Source organism: Solea solea, chromosome 2, assembly GCF_958295425.1.
Source record: "Solea solea chromosome 2, fSolSol10.1, whole genome shotgun sequence".
In the NCBI taxonomy this organism is placed as follows: Eukaryota; Metazoa; Chordata; class Actinopteri; order Pleuronectiformes; family Soleidae; genus Solea; species Solea solea.
The window spans coordinates 25351669-25370241 of record NC_081135.1 but is presented as its reverse complement, the minus strand read 5'-3'; the positions used below and the strand labels follow the sequence as shown (position 1 = coordinate 25370241).

The following is an 18573-nucleotide window of genomic DNA, read 5'->3' as shown; positions in this document are numbered from 1 at the left end:
AACAATATTTCCCATGATTCCACGCTACATACTGTGCCTTTAAAAGAGGAGCACTTGACAACACTGACAAAAATTACATTACATTACATTACATGTCATTTAGCAGACGCTTTTATCCAAAGCGACTTACAATGAGTGCATTTAAACATTTGGGTACAAATAAGAGCTAGAAGTAAGTAAGAGCTTCAAGTAAATCAAACTATGAAGTGCTAGTCATAAGTGCGATATACATATATATATATATATATATATATATATTTTTTTTTTTTTTTTTTTTTTTTTTTTTTTTTTTTTTTTTTGTCGTCGTCGTTATCGTCTTAGTCGAGGTAGAGTCGGAAGAAATGTGTTTTTAGTCGGCGGCGGAAGATGTGGAGGCTTTCCGCTGTCCGGATGTCGATGGGGAGCTCGTTCCACCATTTGGGAGCGAGGACAGTGAACAGTCTCGAGTTCTGTAAATGCCTCTGCGATCCTCTCAGTGAGGGGGCAGCGAGCCGGTTTGCCGATGCAGAGCGAAGTGGGCGGGCTGGGGTGTAGGTTTTGATCATGTCCTGGATGTAGGCTGGACCGGATCCGTTTGTAGCATGGAACGCAAGCACTAGAGTCTTGAAGCGGATGCGAGCAGCTACAGGAAGCCAGTGAAGGGAGCGGAGGAGAGGTGTAGTGTGGGAGAATTTTGGTAAGTTGAAGACCAGTCGAGCTGCTGCATTCTGGATGAGTTGCAGGGGTCGTATGGCACACGCAGGGAGACCAGCCAGGAGGGAGTTGCAGTAATCCAAGCGTGAGATGACAAGAGCCTGGACCAGAACCTGTGCCGCCTTCTGGGTTAGAAGAGGCCGTATCCTTCTGATGTTGTACAACATGTATCTGCAAGATCGAGCTGTTGCAGCAATGTTGGCAGTGAGGGAGAGATGGTCATCAAGTGTCACACCCAGGTTCCTTGCGGTATGAGACGGAGTTACCACAGAGTTGTCGAGGGTGATGGTTAGGTCTGTGGTGGGAGAGCCCTTTCCTGGGAGAAAAAGAAACTCAGTCTTGTTGAGATTGAGTTTCAGGTGATGGTCAGACATCCACTGAGAGATGTCGGTCAGACAAGCGGAGATCCGTTCTGCTACATTTGTGTCGGAGCTGGGAAAAGAGAGGATGAGTTGGGTGTCGTCGGCATAGCTGTGATAGGAAAAACCATGAGAGAGAATAACAGAACCAAGAGAGTTGGTGTATAGAGAGAAGAGGAGAGGGCCCAAGACAGAACCCTGAGGGACCCCAGTAGCTAGAGGACAGGGTTCCGACACAGATCCTCTCCAGGTTACTCTGTATGTTCGGTTTTGAAGATAGGACGAGAGTAGGGTAAGTGCAGATCCAGAGACACCTAGTTCTTGAAGGGAGGAAATAAGGATCTGGTGGTTAACTGTGTCAAACGCTGCAGAAAGGTCCAAGAGGATGAGCACAGAGGAGAGAGAGGCAGCCCTGGCAGTGTGGAGTTGCTCAGTGACAGCAAGGAGTGCAGTTTCGGTCGAGTGACCTGCTTTAAAACCAGACTGAAGAGGATCAAGAAGGTTGTTCCGGTGAAGGTAGGAGGAGAGTTGATTAAAGATAGCACGCTCCAGAGTTTTGGAGAGAAAAGGAAGAAGAGAGACAGGTCTGTAGTTATTTACTTCAGACGGGTCAAGGGTGGGTTTTTTAAGGAGGGGGGTCACTCTGGCCTCTTTAAGAGAGTCCGGAAAGCAACCAGATGATAGAGATGTGTTAATGAGGTGGGTGAGGAAAGGCAGAAGATCAGAAGCAATTGACTGAAGAAGGTGAGAGGGGATAGGGTCAAGGGGGCAGGAGGTTGGGCGGGCAGAGGTTATTAGGGAAAGAACTTGATCCTGAGATAGAGGGGTGAAAGAGGATAGAGAAGGAGCTGAATTAGTGGTTGGTAGAGAGGTGAGATCAGGAGGTGGGGTTGAGAAAGAAGAGCGAATGTCATCTACTTTCTTTGTGAAGTAGTTGACAAAGTGAATTGGTAGAAGGGAGGAGGGAGGAGGGGGGGTGGGGGGATCAAGGAGGTTAGAGAAGATCGAGAAAAGTTTTTTGGGGTTAGAGAAAGAGGATTGAATTTTAGTCTGATAGAAAGATTGTTTGGCTGCAGAGATAGAGGCAGTGAGGTTGGAGAGAAGAGAATGATAGGAAAGCAGGTCGTCAGGGAGTTTTGATTTCCTCCATTTCCTTTCTGCTGCCCGTATCGTGGCTCTCTCAGTACGCACTGAGTCCGACAACCACGGGGCTGGGGAGGACTTACGAACCCGCCGTGAAGTAAGAGGACAGAGAGAGTCAAGAGAGGAGGACAGAGTACAGAGGAATGTGTCTGTGGCAGAGTTGGGATGCATGAGGGAGAAGGAGTCAGCTGAAGGAAGTGCTGATAGAACAGTTGAGGAGAGAGAGGAGGGAGAGAGAGAGCGAATGTTGCGACGGACAAGTGCAGTATCTGATGAGATGAGATCATCAGATTGGGAGAGTGGGAGAGAGTAGGAAATGAAGAAATGATCAGAGACATGAAGTGGAGTTACCGTGAGGTCGGAGGTGGAGCAGTTTCTGGTGAAGATGAGGTCAAGGTGGTTGCCAGCTTTGTGAGTTGGTGGAGAAGGAGCAAGTGAGAGAGAAAGAGACGAAAGTAGAAATAGTAGATCGGATGACTTCTCTGACTGGATGTTGAAGTCACCAAGAAGAACAAGTGGTGGGCCATTTTCTGGGACGTTTGAAAGGAGGACATCTAGTTCCTCCAAGAAGTGTCCCAATGGGCCTGGTGGACGGTAGATGACAATAATGATTAGTTTGACTGGGTGAGTTACAGTTACAGCATGAAATTCAAACGACTGTGAAGAGAAGTGTGGCAGTGGGTAAAGAGTAAAAATTATTACGTGCAGAAATCTTTTTATAGCATAGGGAAAAAAAAGTTGCTAACCTGATCAGATTTTGTAGAATGTGGCGAAGAATTTCTACTGCTCAGTATTATTAAATCTATATGTGTTATGGGGAGAAATTAAATGATGGCTTAATGACATTTTTAGCAGTCCCCTAACTTAAGATATAATATGAAACATATCTGCATTAAAATATCTAAAAATCTGCTATTGTGGGGGAGACTTTACACAAATTTTAATTTAATTTAATTTAATGAGACCCACAACAGGCAACAACATTTACAGCGTACACACACTAGACTCTCCTACGTCTCTGCAGTACAAGCTGCATGACCTGCTGTACCCCTCATGTCTACCTAAAAGCACACGGCAAATGTGTACATTTGTATACCACTGTATGACGGCCATAACCTCTGAGGAAAACTCCCAATTAAACATCAGTGTGTTGTGTGTGTCAAACAATATTTCCCATGATTCCACGCTACATACTGTGCCTTTAAAAGAGGAGCACTTGACAACACTGACAAAAATGAAGGACTACAGTATATGTTGGGAGATGACTGAAGAACCAAGTAGAATAAAGCATTTAAAATAATATGAATATGTACAACAATTAAGACGTCTACTCTGCTTTAAATGATATGTCATTCTTCTGATGTTAAATGTATTGTTGTGTCTCTCCAGCTCTTGTTTGTGTGGTGCGGGTGGAGGGGACACCATATCTCTGTCAGACAGATGAGGTTGGAGAAATCTGCATAAGCTCAGGTACCACTGGTGTAGCTTACTATGGCCTCCCAGGCATGACCAAGAACATTTTTGAGGTGAGTCTTTCATTGCTGTTATTTCCGAACCAGTTTTTTCCAGTTTTACGCCATATGCCGTTGATCTGTTTAGATGACTACATGTAAATCCATGCATGTGTATTTCATGTTCCCATAGACCATCCCAGTGACATTGTCTGGGGTTCCCATCAGTGACCGATCCTTCACCAGGACCTCACTGCTGGGCTTCATTGGACCAGTAAGTCTAATTTTCTCTTTGCAACCAGTGGATCAGCCCCATGCTGGCTGTGTGTGTGCTATGTCTGTCCTACTTCCGGGGCTTCACTTTTTAAATAGAAACCCTAGAACTGTTTTTATAAATAGTCTATGCTTTTAATTTTAAACTGCCAACCTAAAATAGGATCTGTTGCAAACTAATGCAGAACACATAAAGTGAAGTAAAAACGAATTATTAGTTGATTATTGGTTGGCAAATTAGAAATTTGTTTTATTCTAATGCTGAAAGGAGATGTTGTACCCCTTGGAAAACATGACAGCTCATTGACGTCGAGGTTGATTGACCTTCAATAAACTATGTTTCGGAACTTCATTTTCCTGTGTATCTTCCTAGTATATCACATGAAAGCATCCATCAAATTGGTGACATAAATATACACATCTAACCATATTTACATTGTGTTTATCCTCAGGACAGCCTTGTGTTTGTTGTGGGGAAGATGGACGGGCTGATGGTGGTCAGTGGGCGGAGACACAACGCTGATGACGTTGTTGCCACAGCTCTGGCAGTGGAACCCATGAAGTTTGTGTACAGGGGAAGGTAAAAGACATCAAAAAGTACACCTCTTCATACATCATTCTAGTTAGTTGCACTGTTGTCTCTACTGTGATGGTAAAGAACATTGGCAAGTGAGCAGCTTGACTGAAAGAATAATGTCTGGTTGTAACGGTGTCATTTCACGCTGGGTGTGTTTCAGAATAGCGGTGTTTTCTGTGTCTGTGCTGCGTGACGAGAGGATTGTTGTTGTGGCAGAGCAGAGGCCGGATGCTTCTGAGGAAGACAGCTTCCAGTGGATGAGCCGTGTCCTCCAGGTACTGGCTGAACTCTGTCTGTCTCTCATCTATTTAATAGACTGTGCTTGTGATTTGTGTGTTTTCTTTTGAGCAAATTCAAATCAGGACATTTGCATCTTACTCTTAAACAGGTTTAGATTGATATTTATTTTTACCTCCCAGGAAAACACTGGTGTAATGTTCAAAATGAAAATCAAATCACAGAAACATCCCTGAGATCATTTTAAAACAAACAATGAATGAAGGCAACCACTGTGCTGCTCTTATTGTTGACACAGAATATCCTTTTTTTTAACTTTTTTAACTTCCACTCTACAGATTTACATCTTTGTGATCCCCTGTTTTTCTCCATTTCTGTTTGTGTCAACTGTCTGCTTCCAGGCCATAGACAGCATCCACCAAGTTGGGGTGTACTGTCTGGCTTTGGTCCCTGCCAACACGCTTCCAAAAGCTCCTCTGGGTGGCATCCATATATCTGAGACCAAACAGCGTTTCCTGGAGGGTGCCTTGCACCCCTGCAACGTCCTTATGTGCCCTCACACTTGTGTCACCAACCTGCCAAAGCCAAGACAAAAACAACCAGGTCAACTATCACATGTCCTGGCATGGAAAATGTTAAAAACAAGACTGATTTCTCGGCTCATTTTAATGTTGGTGAAAGGTGTTTGTAATGTCTTTGATGGACTCTGATTGTTTGGTTATTCTTAACAGAAGTTGGTCCTGCTTCTATGATTGTGGGAAACCTGGTGGCAGGCAAGAGGATAGCACAGGCATGTGGGAGAGATGTGGCACAACTAGAGGACAATGACCAGGCACGTAAGGTAGATGATCATCCTCATTTCACCCACTCATGACCACCTCCACACATACACTGCAGACACAGGTAAGAATCCATAAGAATCTGGAATCTGAAACACATACAGTTGATGGCAACATCAGTCTAAATTAAGGCAGGTATTGTGTAAATCAGATTCCTTCTTTATCATGCATTACATTACAGCTTCATACCTGCTTATTTATTTACAACAATACACCATGTGTCACCATATACCATCAACTCTACACCATCACATTAAATCGGAAAACTTTTCATTAAAATGTTAAAACTGAATGCACATTCAGTAAATATATTTCAAGTCATGCTTCATTATGTGATTCTTTTGGTCACCAGGACTCAATTTATGGTACTAATGAACAGCATTATTCTGCAAACAATGCACATATAAGAGCACCCATTTGCTATTTACTGTTTTTCACTCAAGTGTGAAAGTGCTTATTATGACACAACACCACATCTTCTCTGATGAAACTCTGTGTACCACTTGTGCATCTTTATGTCAGTGACCAAACAAGAACTGTGAGGAACAAGAACGTTGCCTCTTCCTCTTTCTTAGCGGTTCCTGTTTGGAAGTTGCCTCACTGTCTTGGTGTGTCAGATTTTACTGGGTGATTCTTGATAATTACAATTGTGTTTTTGTCCCTCTCCTATAGTTCCTGTACATACAGGATGTGCTACAGTGGAGAGCTCAGGCGACTCCAGATCATCCTCTCTTCCTTGTTCTCAATGCCAAGGTACTTCACCTTAGCAATGGCAACATGCGCAGCCCTGAGTTGAAAACCAGTTTTCCAGATAAGAATTTTAACCCTAGAAATAGGTATAATATTAATTAATGATAAAGCTGTAACTCCAGTTTGTTGGCTTGTCTTTTTAATATTGCTTGTCTTTTCAATATGCATCATTGTCTTTAAAGTTATACATTTAAAAGTATCTTGATTAAAAAAAGATATCCCTGAAAAGGCCTGTCTGTCATTAGCACTTGTGTTTTTGTAATTGTTACATTTATGTTCTTCAGGGCACGGTGGCTAGCACAGCTTCCTGTCTGCAGCTGCACAAGCGAGCAGAGCGGGTGGCCGTAGCTTTGATGGGACGCCTAAACACTGGAGACCATGTTGCACTCGTCTACCCGCCAGGTAAGAGGTGCTTTAGCTGCTGTGCTACTTGCTATTTTAGAACACATATTATTACAGGTTTTACTTGACCGACCATTTTCTCAGTTGTTTGTCTTCATTGCAGTCACAATGTTTTTGTTGTAATGCCCGAACTCAAGAGTGCTTATTATGGCACAACACCACATCTTCTCTGATGAAACTCTGTGTACCACTTGTCCAAGAACTGTGAGGGACAAGAACATTGCCTCTTCCTCTTTCTTAGCAGTTCCTGTTTGGAAGTTGCCTCACTGTCTTGGTGTGTCAGATTTTGCGGTTTGATTTGGTTTACGCCTGTGTTTTTGTCGCTCTCTATCTCCTGTAGTTCCTGTACATACAGGATGTGCTACAGTGGAGAGCTGTAGCCATTTAATAATTTAAGTAAAATGCACATCATTTTACTTAAATTATTTAAGTGGAGATAAACAACTTTTCCATATAAACCATTCATCATGACGTTAAAAAGTAATTGCATTAATTGTAATGGCGATAGAAAAACAACACTATCTGTGTTTGTCCTGAAATCTACAGTATGTTATTCTTTTGTCCACTGGGACGGGTTCTCTCAGACAAACATCAATTCACGAGACAAAGGAACTGCATGAGAATATTATTCACCCAATATCCACGCACAGGAGTGTTTCAGTGACACAATGCAACACCCGCTCTGAGGAAAAGTACCTGTGTTCAGACCTGCATTTAGCTACTGCTGCATCTTTAGGACAGTGAGCAAACAGGAACCACTAGGGACACAGAAGCTGTCTGTTGCCCCTTTTAAATATAGTGTGAAATTAGGGGAAGATTTAAAGCAGAGAGTGGACGAGTTTTAAGGTGTGCAGATCTTCTGCTTTTCCGTTATTATGAAGATTTTGCTGATCCCGCACCCTTGCTAATGCTATTCCTGGAGGTGATTGTTAAAAGTAAACATTTTTTCTGCAGGTATTGACCTTATTGCCACCTTCTATGGCTGCCTGTACGCTGGCTGTGTGCCGGTCACAGTCAGACCCCCACACCCACAGAACCTGGCCACCACCCTGCCCACTGTTAAGATGATTGTTGAGGTAACAGAGCTCACTGGCCTACATCAGAAAGCTATTTTTATTCCTCTCACTACAGCTACTGCACGAACTAAACCATTTAATAATGCAGTATCTGTTTGTTAAAGGTCAGTAAGTCGGTGTGCATCCTGACCACCCAAGCAATAATGAAGCTGCTGAAATCCAAAGAGGCTGCTGCTGCTGTGGACGTCAAGAGCTGGCCCATGGTGCTGGACACAGGTGAAATATACACACCCACACATGCAAACACACTAAGGTCTTCAGTTCATGCTCTCTTGTTGCGTATAAAGATGAATGGATTCCTATTTTTCTATTTAATTTCTTATTTTTTTAAATAAAATTTCAAATTTGCCAACCAATAATCAACTTAAGTATGTGTTTACCTTTTTGTTTAACTTTTGTTTTCAATCTTTTTATTCATTTATACTCCTTGTCCTTCTTTTTAACAAGTTTAATCTTCTTACATTTGAACTGTTTTACACTCTTTGTTTTTTGTTTTGTTTTTTGACTGCGCTTTCCAGATGACCTCCCCAGAAAGAAGAGTCCACAGATGTACAAGCCCCCAACCCCAGAGATGTTAGCTTACCTGGACTTCAGTGTGTCCACAACAGGCATCCTAGCAGGAGTCAAAGTATGTCGAAGGAAATGTGCATATGCATACTTTTTGGTGATTTTTATTGTTGATAATATTATTCACCCTCTGTTAGGTCATTGTGAACAGAAATGTTATTTATTCTGCATCCGTCATCTACAGTAAAATATGCTCTGTCAAGCAAAACTATCAGGCCTGAGTGAGGGAGCGTTTGTGTGTATACACTGGCAGCACAGTCGGGTGCAGGAAGCTTTTATCCTGTCAAACTGCTGAACGACTGTGTTTTTTGAGGTGTAGAATTCACTTGACACGAAACTATTAGTCGGCACCTTTTTAAATTTTCAGTCATACTCCAACTTGTTTTCAGTCATCTCACTTTGCTCGTGCAATGTTGCTTTTTGCCTCCATCTGTCTTGACATAAAACAAACTCAGGAATGTCACCAGTGTAAACTTTGAATCTAATGTTCATTTTATATTAAAAATGTTTTATGGTTTTAAGTCCATATACTCCAGTTAGAAGACATCCAAAGACTGGTTTGTTTTACTGCACCACAAAGAAATGTTTTTGAATTTCATTTCATTTAGTGACTCAGTGTTGACGCACAGCCCGTTTGTCTTATCGGTTCCTACAATATCATCTCTTGTAGATGTCTCACGCTGCCACCAGTGCCTTGTGTCGCTCCATCAAGCTGCAGTGTGAGCTCTACCCTTCCCGGCAGATTGCCATCTGTCTTGACCCCTACTGCGGCCTCGGCTTTGCTTTGTGGTGCCTCTGCAGGTAAACGGCAGCACTGAAACGAGTGAATGATTTCAAATCCAAACATAATACTATTTGACTTGTCAGAGGCTGATACAAACTTTTTTTTTTTCCCCCGTCACTTCTGATATGTTCTGTTTCTGATTTAGCGTGTACTCGGGGCATCAGTCGATCCTGGTTCCCCCTCTGGAGCTGGAGAGCAACGCATCTCTCTGGCTCGCCGCAGTCAGTCAGTACAAAGTGCGAGTCACTTTCTGCTCCTATTCAGTCATGGAGATGTGCACCAAGGGCCTGGGTTCACAAACAGAAGCGCTGCGGGTAAGTGTGTTTTCACGGGGGAAGCACAACATTTAAATTTGACTTTAATTACGTCTTTCTCCTGTGGATGTGTTGCTGCAGTCCTGTGATTATTGAAACAAAACACTTTAATCCTGTGCTTAATGTGGTTTAATGAGTAGAGCTTGTTGATGACTCTACTTGTTATCAAAATTGACTCTTTATTACCTTTTTTTTTTTTTTTTTTATCTCCAGTTGCGAAATGTGAACCTGTCCTGTGTGCGCACGTGCATGGTGGTAGCAGAGGAGCGGCCCCGCATAGCACTTACTCAGTCCTTCTCAAAGATCTTCAAAGACTTGGGGCTTTCACCACGAGCCGTCAGCACCACCTTTGGGTGCAGGGTGAATGTGGCGATATGTCTGCAGGTGAGTAGCTGTTGTAGAGATGAAGAGAAGGAGGAGGAGAGAGAGGAGGAGGAGGAGGGAGGGCGGGTGGAGAGGTCCGCTGTCCATCATTATTAAACCAATAGTTCACATACACATGAAATAACCAAGAAATTTGTGAAAAACACAGAATTGTGCAACAAATTCACATTTGATGCCATTTTGTCAAGTCAGGTTTATTTAAATCATTTAAGAAATTGAACATAATATTATAAAACTAATATTATAATTTGGCGTGGTCTTTGGAGTTTTGAACAATGCACAGAGCTGATCCACAGTTTTACTGCTCTTCTTCTTCTTTTTCCTTCTCTGACCGTCTCTCGTGTCTCCAGTCCCTGGGGACTTTAATGTATGTGAGTGTGTGCCGTGTGTCATGCGAGTCTTTATATATATAAATATGCGTGTTGTGTGTGTGTGTGTGTGTGTGTATATATCTATCTATATATATATATATACATATATATCTTTGTTTATTTTTCCTGCCCTGTCCTGTCAGCCCAACAGGTTAGGGAAACTGGCTGAGCAGGTACTGTGGGAAGAGAGTGGCCATTTGCTCATTGCGCTACCGTGTGTGTGTGTGTGTGTGCGCGTGCGTGTGTGTGTGTGTCTTGCATGATGTTTGAACATGCTTAACCGTAATATCAGTGACATTTTATTCTTTCCCGGACCAGCTTAAGCCTCATGCTATTGCAGTACATTCTACCATGAGCTAGCATCATGAGCAGTGCTGTAAAGTTGAAAAATAAATAAATAAATACAGCAGTTTACTTCTCTTCTTCTGTTTCCCCCCCTTCAAACATTTGTCACGTTGGAATCAAACTCATTAGAGAATACTACACACAGTTTTGTCATTGTGTTGTTGGCAGTAGTGATCGACCAGACTGCCAGATTTCTGTGTTGTGGCAAAGACTAATCTCTGGATTGAGTTTTAGAGACGTTTTCCAAAACATCCTCTGCTGCTGAAACCTCAGCTTGGCTTGATGTGCCCGCATACAGCGACTCATTACTGGCTTATGCTCTGCTATACACAGGCAAAGGAGCAATAAAAAGGAAAAAAAAGAAAAGAAAAAACACAACATGACATTTGTTGTGAGGAGGTTTACAGCATTAATGATGACAAAAATCCTAAAGCAGGGGGAATCGATATGTGTCGACCCGAATCGGTGCTTGAGAAATGGGCCAATTAGAGTTTTGCCATGTCTCAGTGTAATGGAAATTTAATCGAAACAAATGAAGCTCAGGTTTGAACTTTTCTGATATTCCTGGGCCATTTGTGTTACGGAAGATACATAACTTCAAGGAAATAAATAAATAAATAATAGCTGAAGGAGCATTACAGTGAGTGAATTCAAATCTGCAGGTCATTACAGTGTCTGTGGCTACATGGTTGAGTTTTGCCAAGGCTCCAACTATTGTAGTGTAGCTGGTTGGCTTCTGGCTGCCTCCCCACCCCCACCCCCGCTTTGTCAACAGTTGTGTCATAAGCACCCCCCCCCTCCACTTGAAAACATGCAGCATCTACTAATGCCAGAGCGTCGGAGTTACATCACTGACTCATGTCGTGTTTGTTTTCTCACCAGGGCACAGCCGGCCCTGACCCCACCACTGTTTATGTGGACATGAGAGCTCTTCGTCATGACAGGTGAGGAACTCTACTGCAACACTAACACCACGTGCGATGGTGCCTCCCATCCATTTTCTACCACTTTATCCTCCGCATGAGGGTGGTGGGGGGGGGGGGGGACGCTGTGCCAATCTTAGCTGACATAGGGCGATAGGCGGAGTCACACCCTGGACAGATCGCCAGTCCATCACACAAACAACCATCCACTCACATTCTCACTCCTACGGTCAATTTAGATAACCGAATTAACCCAATCCCCAAATCTGCATGTTTTTGGACTGTGGGAGGAAACCGGAGAACCCGGAGAAACCCCGCATGTCTTCTTTTTTTTTTTTTTTTTTACTTAATGCAGTTTTCTACTTTTGAGTTAAAGTTGAGTTGTTAACATATGCTGTACATGTAGTGCGCTTTTAAGTTTAATTGTATTGATTTAGTTAGTTCATTTTAAGTGTATATCCAACAAGACAACCAAAGGTCTGACATTTCTTTTGAGTCCACTGTTGCATAAACAGTTTTGTTTGAATGAAAATAAAAATAAACCTTGCTTTAAAAGTATATATATGTAGATATAAAGTAAGTCATTTAGTCCTCTTGTTTGTGTCTTGTCAGAGTTCGCCTGGTGGAGCGAGGGTCACCACACAGCTTACCATTAATGGAGTCTGGAAAGGTACAGTGTCATGTAAATGTGTGTCTGTGACCTAAAGGGGAATTCTGTCACTTTTCACCTTTTTCTATGTTTAGTAATGTAGTGGTGAAAGTGTGTCGTACTGACAAAAACTTTTAAGAACTGGTCCAGAGGACACAGGCAGCAATGAAATCCTATGGGAAAACTGCCACAATCCACCTTATGTCCACGAGAAGTGCATGTTTTTTGTCAATAAATGGCTCTAATTGTTCTTGTATGAGTTTGAAAACATGACTGAAGCTCTTGTGTCACACACGTCTTCCTCTGCATTCTAATGTGACTTGACAGTTGTTACAGGAGGATGAAGTTGCCACTTCTCCTTCAATGCTGCAGAAGGGTTGCTCTTCTCTTAAACTGCTCTCTCTGCCGTTGCAGATCCTACCAGGAGTTAAAGTGATCATCGCAAACACGGAGACCAAAGGACCCTTGGGAGACTCCCATCTAGGAGAAGTAAGTCAGCACAAAATCTGGGAAAATGAGCCTTTGCTTACATTTACTCACTGGCCATTTTTTTTACAGGTAAATCTCCTCCATTAGTCATTAATGCAAAGGTTTAATTACACAATGCAAGGCAGCAACTCCCTGCAACTAGGCATGAAGACATAAGCTGTGTTTCCACCAGCCTGGTTTTATGTGCAGTTTGGATTTACACATAAAAACACCGGAACAGAAACACAGACAATTTAGAAAATGTCTTTAAAAATGTGTATTCCTTGAGGGAAAGGTGGACAATTTGGTGTATCAATAAAAGGTAAATGCAATGGAAACAGACTTAGCAAATGAAAGAGAACATCTAGAACTGGAGTTGACTGAAACGCCCCTCGTGCTTCTGCATTTGTCTGCACTCAAACCACAACATTTGTCCACTTAGGTCTGGGTGAGCAGTCCTCACAATGCCACAGGCTACTACACGGTTTACGGCGAGGAGGCCCTGCACGCCGACCACTTCAGCACCAAACTCAGCTTCGGTGACACTCAGACTGTGTGGGCGAGGACGGGCTACCTGGGCTTCCTGCGGCGCACTGAGCTCACTGATGCCAGCGGAGGTGAGCATCACCACTCCTCCTTGGTCTCTTTAACTGGCTACATTCAGATAAGAGTCGTATCTGAGTCATGACAGATGAGATTTGGCAGTGTTTTGTGCGGCCAGGGGAGGCAGATGTACTCTCCCCCACACACTGGGTTGATGCATGCGTGCCTGTCTCTGTATGTCGCCAATATAATGTTTGCAGACACTTTCCACAGTCAGGCTATTATCTTAAATGAACGTGTGTGACATATTTAGTCCTGCTGATCGGACATAAAACGGCTGTTAAAAGGCACAAGGTGAGGCGGACAGTAGCTGTACCGCACTGACAGGGGTCACATGTGAACCCAGCAGGTGCTTGTTGTAGAGCCCTACGCTGGAGCCCAAGGCCTCGAGGGGCCGATTACTACATCATTACCTCGGACTCGGGTCGAGCTCTGGCTTTTTTTTTTCTTTTCTGTTTTTTTTTTTTACCTCCCTATTTGAAAGATGTCTTTGTGTAACTTTAAACTCAAACCACTTCAAAAAGGCGGCACTTGAATGCAGCAATCCACTGATTCACAGATCACATTATCCCACTCCCGCGTCCCGCCACAAACATGGACTTACTGAAATTACCGGAGTAAGTTACTGGACGGTGACGAACCAACCTGCGATATGCACATCAGCTGTTCCTGCTGCTGCTGCGTCGCACGTCCAGTTACTTCAAAAAACTAAATAATCAATTTAACATCCCCCAAAATGTTGTAAATAAACCTAATATTGTAAGGAAACTACATTTACCTACTTACACCATTAAAAGTGCTCAGATAAGGTCAGACGTCTATAACTGCACCTGTTCATCAAGTCTTACTCAATAAGTTACATAAATACATCCTATTACACTTAATCCGTGAAACAGAAATGTACAGAATATAGCATAAAATCACACTGAAACCCTCTAATGAACCTATTTAAATGTCTGCAACATTAACAGCCTCCATTTTGTTAGGGGAAAGTTCATAGTAGTTTTGAGTCTGATATTAAAGCTGTAGACGGAGAAAATTCATTATCAGAAGCTGTCGCAGTGAATTACTGAGTGTTTAGCTCTATCTTGTCGCACTAGTGTTACCAAAATTGTTTTTTTTCTTTGGCTGATTAAATATAAATTGACAAATCTCTGACTGTGTGTGTGTGTGTGTGTGTGTTAGAGCGCCATGATGCCCTCTATGTGGTCGGTTCTCTTGATGAGACCCTGGAGCTGAGGGGGATGAGGTATCACCCGATTGACATCGAGACGTCCGTTATCCGGTCTCATAAGAGCATAGCGGAGTGGTGAGGAAATTTGCATCTGTTATATTTAACTACTTAATTACGGTTTCTTTTTCATTTGTTCATTATTGTTGTAATTGATATGCAGCGCTTCCATTCAAAGTGATTAGACCACCATCCAAAGTCACAGCCGCAATAATTATCATGGTTAATACACCAGTATGTAGGAGCTCTGTAGCCGAAATCATATTTTTAATGCGAGAATATAATTATTATTCTTATCCATGAATTTTAAAATGCACCGTTAGTAAAGCACATTATTATTTCTTGATTAAGATGTCAAATTATAGTCATTTACTCGCATTCCTGGACAGAAAAAAAGAGTTTTTTTGGTATAAAAAAGTGAACCCAGTTTGTTAAATAAATAAATGAATAAATAAATAAATAAATAACAAGTTTTCTTGTTTTTAGTAGGTGGTCTAATACATTTGTTAAGCACTGTATTGATTAACAACATCAATTCTTAATTCTCACGACATTTCCGTCGCCCCTCCCTGTTTTTGTTACCTTTCTGCCTCGGTCACCACTACCTCCCGTCAGTGCGGTGTTCACGTGGACTAACCTCCTCGTGGTGGTGGTGGAGCTGGAAGGATCTGAGCAGGAAGCTCTGGACCTGGTGGCCCTGGTCACCAACGTCGTCCTGGAGGAGCACTACCTCATCGTGGGGGTGGTGGTGGTGGTCGACCCCGGCGTCATTCCCATAAACTCCAGAGGGGAGAAGCAACGCATGCACCTCAGAGACGGATTCCTCGCCGACCAGCTGGACCCCATATATGTGGCTTACAACATGTGAGGGTCCGGCTGCTGGAGAGCGACACCTACCTGTGACTCCTCACACGACAGAGACCGCAGGGGCGGAAACAAATATGGCGCTTGTAACGGTCGTCCGGGGGCCCCCCACATCCGAATGGTTTCTGTGGAGAGAGAGCACGCTGCCCTCCTGTGGCTGACTCACTGAGGAGAATACAGTATGAAAGAAACACGGAGACAAAGGAGAAAAAAAAAGTGACACTATTTGTTTCTCTGGTTCTTTTTATTTTTTCCTCCCTCTCTCAACAAATAGTGTTTTAAAGGGCATTCGGGTTTTTGTTGAAGTGAGTTTGGTTTGTGTTAAATCCAGAACATCTGACGGAAATTAACCAAGTTGTTAAGATTTAAATTGTACGACGGAGTGTTAGGGTCAAACTGAAGAATTTTCTTTTTTTAATCTTTCGAGAATAAAGACATAATATTATGAGAATAAAGTCGTAATCTTTCGAGAATAAAGTCGTAATATTATAAGAATAAATGTATTATTATTATTCAAGCAAAATCTCATATGATCAGCTGCAAACCTGCGTCCAGATGAGGAACACAGAGCATTTTGGTGAAGTGACATTTTGATTGGGGCTTCACAAATAAAGAAGTACTTACTTTTTTTGGCACATCAGCACCACTTTATCTTTAGCATCAGGACTTTGAAAAGATTGTGAAAGAAACCGAGTCTGTTTGGAAGAAAGAATCACACAGACTTGGAGAAAATCATCTCTTTTGTGGAGGAGGAAATGTCCGGTAGTGGTCGACTGCAAGGATAACGCTGGTTACACCTGTGTTCTGTTGCTGTTTAATAATAATATATTAGATAATGATAAAAAAGAATCTCATAATATTACGACTTAATTCTCTGAAGATTATGACTTTATTCTCGGAAAAATTACGACTTCATTCTCGGAAAATTACTACTTTTTTAATATTACGCCTTTATTCTAGTAATATTATGACTTTTTTCTGGTAATATCACGACTTTATTCCCGAAAGATTAAACTGTTTATTCTTCTGTTCAGTTTGGCCCTAATACTCTGTCGTAAAAATTGTACACTGTGCCATTAACTTATTTGACTTAAATCAGTCTCAAAAGGAAACAACAACAACTGTTCATTTTGTTTGCCATACACTCGTGCCATAGAACAGGACTAATGTCAGTAACCAAACCTTGTTTCTATCTAAGCTGTCAGATGTTTCACCAGCACCACAGTCACGACATGTGTCACTTGTGGCCACATCCTAATATTAACATCATCTTATGGCGTCAGTGCAGAAGCACAAAGCAGTGGTGTTGGGGCGCGGAAAAAAGGGGGCAATAATTAGTGTTCTTTGTTGCTCACTCCAGCAGCAGCAGTGCTTTAGTTTGTAGTAACAAAAAAGAAAAATGCTTCAAAATAACGCCGCGTTCAGACAAAATCTTTCATTCATTTCCTTGTGTGCGATACTGTTCTTGTTTTTCTTCTGACCAAAATGCAATATGAGTGATGTGAAAGTTGGCCGCAGACAGACGGTAAAGTACCAACCTTTCAAGGCCACGCTAAATAAACAGAGGAATATAATTGTTGCTTACAGTAAGCAGCGTTGCCAGATGATAAGAACCAAGCCTTAAATGTCTTTTCAGATGCCTCTCCGTGTCTCAGCTCCTGCTTAACTCAGTTTTGTGAAGTCTATCAGCGGCTGGACAGGGGGAGGAATATGCAGAAGGAGGTTCGTGTGCTAAATGTAACGCTCTTGTTTCATCGACGAATACACTTGATCCTGACATCAGCCGTTAGAGACACACACACTTGCTCCGTTAAATCTTTTTAATAACGTCTTGTCCCTCTCGTCGGTGGAGTTCAATGTTTTTATAGCGAAAGGCGTTGCAGTAGTGATAAGGTTTGATGCAGAATGACACTCACGAGCCTCGTGTTGTGACATCCCCGTCTCATTGTTATGTTGTAAACATTCACTCCGCTGTGTTTTGATTCTTCCTTTTTTTTCTTTTTTCTACATCTCTTCAGTTACAGGCTCCGGCCTGCTGTAAGTATGTACAGGTATTTTTGTGTAAATTATTAATAGGTGGAGAAGATGACAGAAAAGTATAATGCAAAGACTGAATCTGGCGCTTACGTCGTCTTCTCCCGTGAGCCAACAAAGAGTTATGTGTGGACAATGAGAGAGAGACGGAGAGAGAGAGAGAGAGAGAGACGGGTGATATTTTTTAAAGTGTGGGACGGCGGCGGTGAGACAAAGCACACGTGGAGCTCGAGAAGACGGATTATGTTCTGAAGCAAACTTAAGTTGTTAACATTTGTCCGATATACAGTATGGTTAGTTGTCATTATTTTTCACAACATGATTTCTTAATGAATAAAACAAAAACCAACCTTTTAACTTGAAATGTTTGTCTTGTGTGGCGACTGAGCTCCGTGCTGATCCGTCCATTCACTTTTAGATTAGGTTAAATCGTTTAAAAAAAGAAGTGGTTTTGTTTTTGTGTCGCTCCGTGAGATGCTGGTGCTCGGATTATCTGTCCAGTTCATTATTATGGCCTGGAATAATCGTTTCTCAGGCTGCACCACGTGATGTTCACTTTTCTTAGTGCCTAAAGGGAAAATGTTTACAAATGTTTCGTTATATTCGCTCATTTGTGTCCAGGAGGACAACTTAATAACAGGACACCAAGGTTATAATAGTTTGTGATTTTTCATTAGCTTTAGTTTTTATTTAGTTTTGACATTTTATTTTTAGTTGGTTGTAATTCGTTTTTAGAGCGTATTTGCTAGTTTTTATTCGTTTTTTGTTTTGTTTTGTTTTTTTAAATGCTTAGTTTTAGTTTTAGTTTTTTATTAGTTTTCGTGTTAGTTTTAATTTTTTGTAGTATTATGGTATATTTGCCAGGTGCAAGATGCAACAAGTATTGTCTCAAATACAACCTTTCAAAATTGCAGACAGAGAAAAAAAATAAATACTTCATATGAAAATCCCGAAAAGGATTAAGTATGAAATGACTTTACAAAGACGAAAAACTATGCACAATTTTACTACAGTAGTTTTATAAACTACGCAATTCAGTTTCAGTTTTTTGTTTTTTTTTAACTCTAGTTTTTGTTTTTATTTCACTTAACGAAAGTGTTTTTGTTTTTTTTTGTTTTAATTTTATTTCTCGTTATTATACTACAAGAACCTTGCAGGACACAAAATAAAATGGACTATGTGCTGGAAGTTTAAGTCATGGTTGGAAATGTTAAGGCTAATCTAAACATACACGTT

The 18573-nt window shown here is 41.8% G+C and overlaps 1 protein-coding gene across 5 annotated transcripts in view; it reads left to right on the top strand.

Annotated features, from left to right (window-relative positions):
* dip2a (disco-interacting protein 2 homolog A) overlaps nt 1-17701 on the top strand; it is a 79318-nt gene extending 61617 nt beyond the window's left edge. For 3 of the 5 annotated variants that reach the window (XM_058615809.1, XM_058615792.1, XM_058615777.1), the window contains 20 exons: nt 3585-3721; nt 3840-3920; nt 4372-4499; nt 4657-4771; nt 5135-5336; nt 5465-5574; nt 6245-6325; nt 6607-6724; nt 7679-7800; nt 7905-8016; nt 8319-8428; nt 9038-9168; nt 9297-9465; nt 9679-9849; nt 11448-11509; nt 12101-12158; nt 12552-12626; nt 13048-13222; nt 14394-14517; nt 15055-17701. In XM_058615809.1, coding sequence (XP_058471792.1) covers nt 3585-3721; nt 3840-3920; nt 4372-4499; nt 4657-4771; nt 5135-5336; nt 5465-5574; nt 6245-6325; nt 6607-6724; nt 7679-7800; nt 7905-8016; nt 8319-8428; nt 9038-9168; nt 9297-9465; nt 9679-9849; nt 11448-11509; nt 12101-12158; nt 12552-12626; nt 13048-13222; nt 14394-14517; nt 15055-15307 — 2534 coding nt within the window. In that variant the 3' untranslated portion in view covers nt 15308-17701. The remainder of the gene's footprint in view (nt 1-3584; nt 3722-3839; nt 3921-4371; nt 4500-4656; nt 4772-5134; nt 5337-5464; nt 5575-6244; nt 6326-6606; nt 6725-7678; nt 7801-7904; nt 8017-8318; nt 8429-9037; nt 9169-9296; nt 9466-9678; nt 9850-11447; nt 11510-12100; nt 12159-12551; nt 12627-13047; nt 13223-14393; nt 14518-15054) is intronic. The other 2 variants (XM_058615801.1, XM_058615785.1) reach the window with 1 other exon arrangement.
* Nucleotides 17702-18573: the final 872 nt, after the last annotated feature.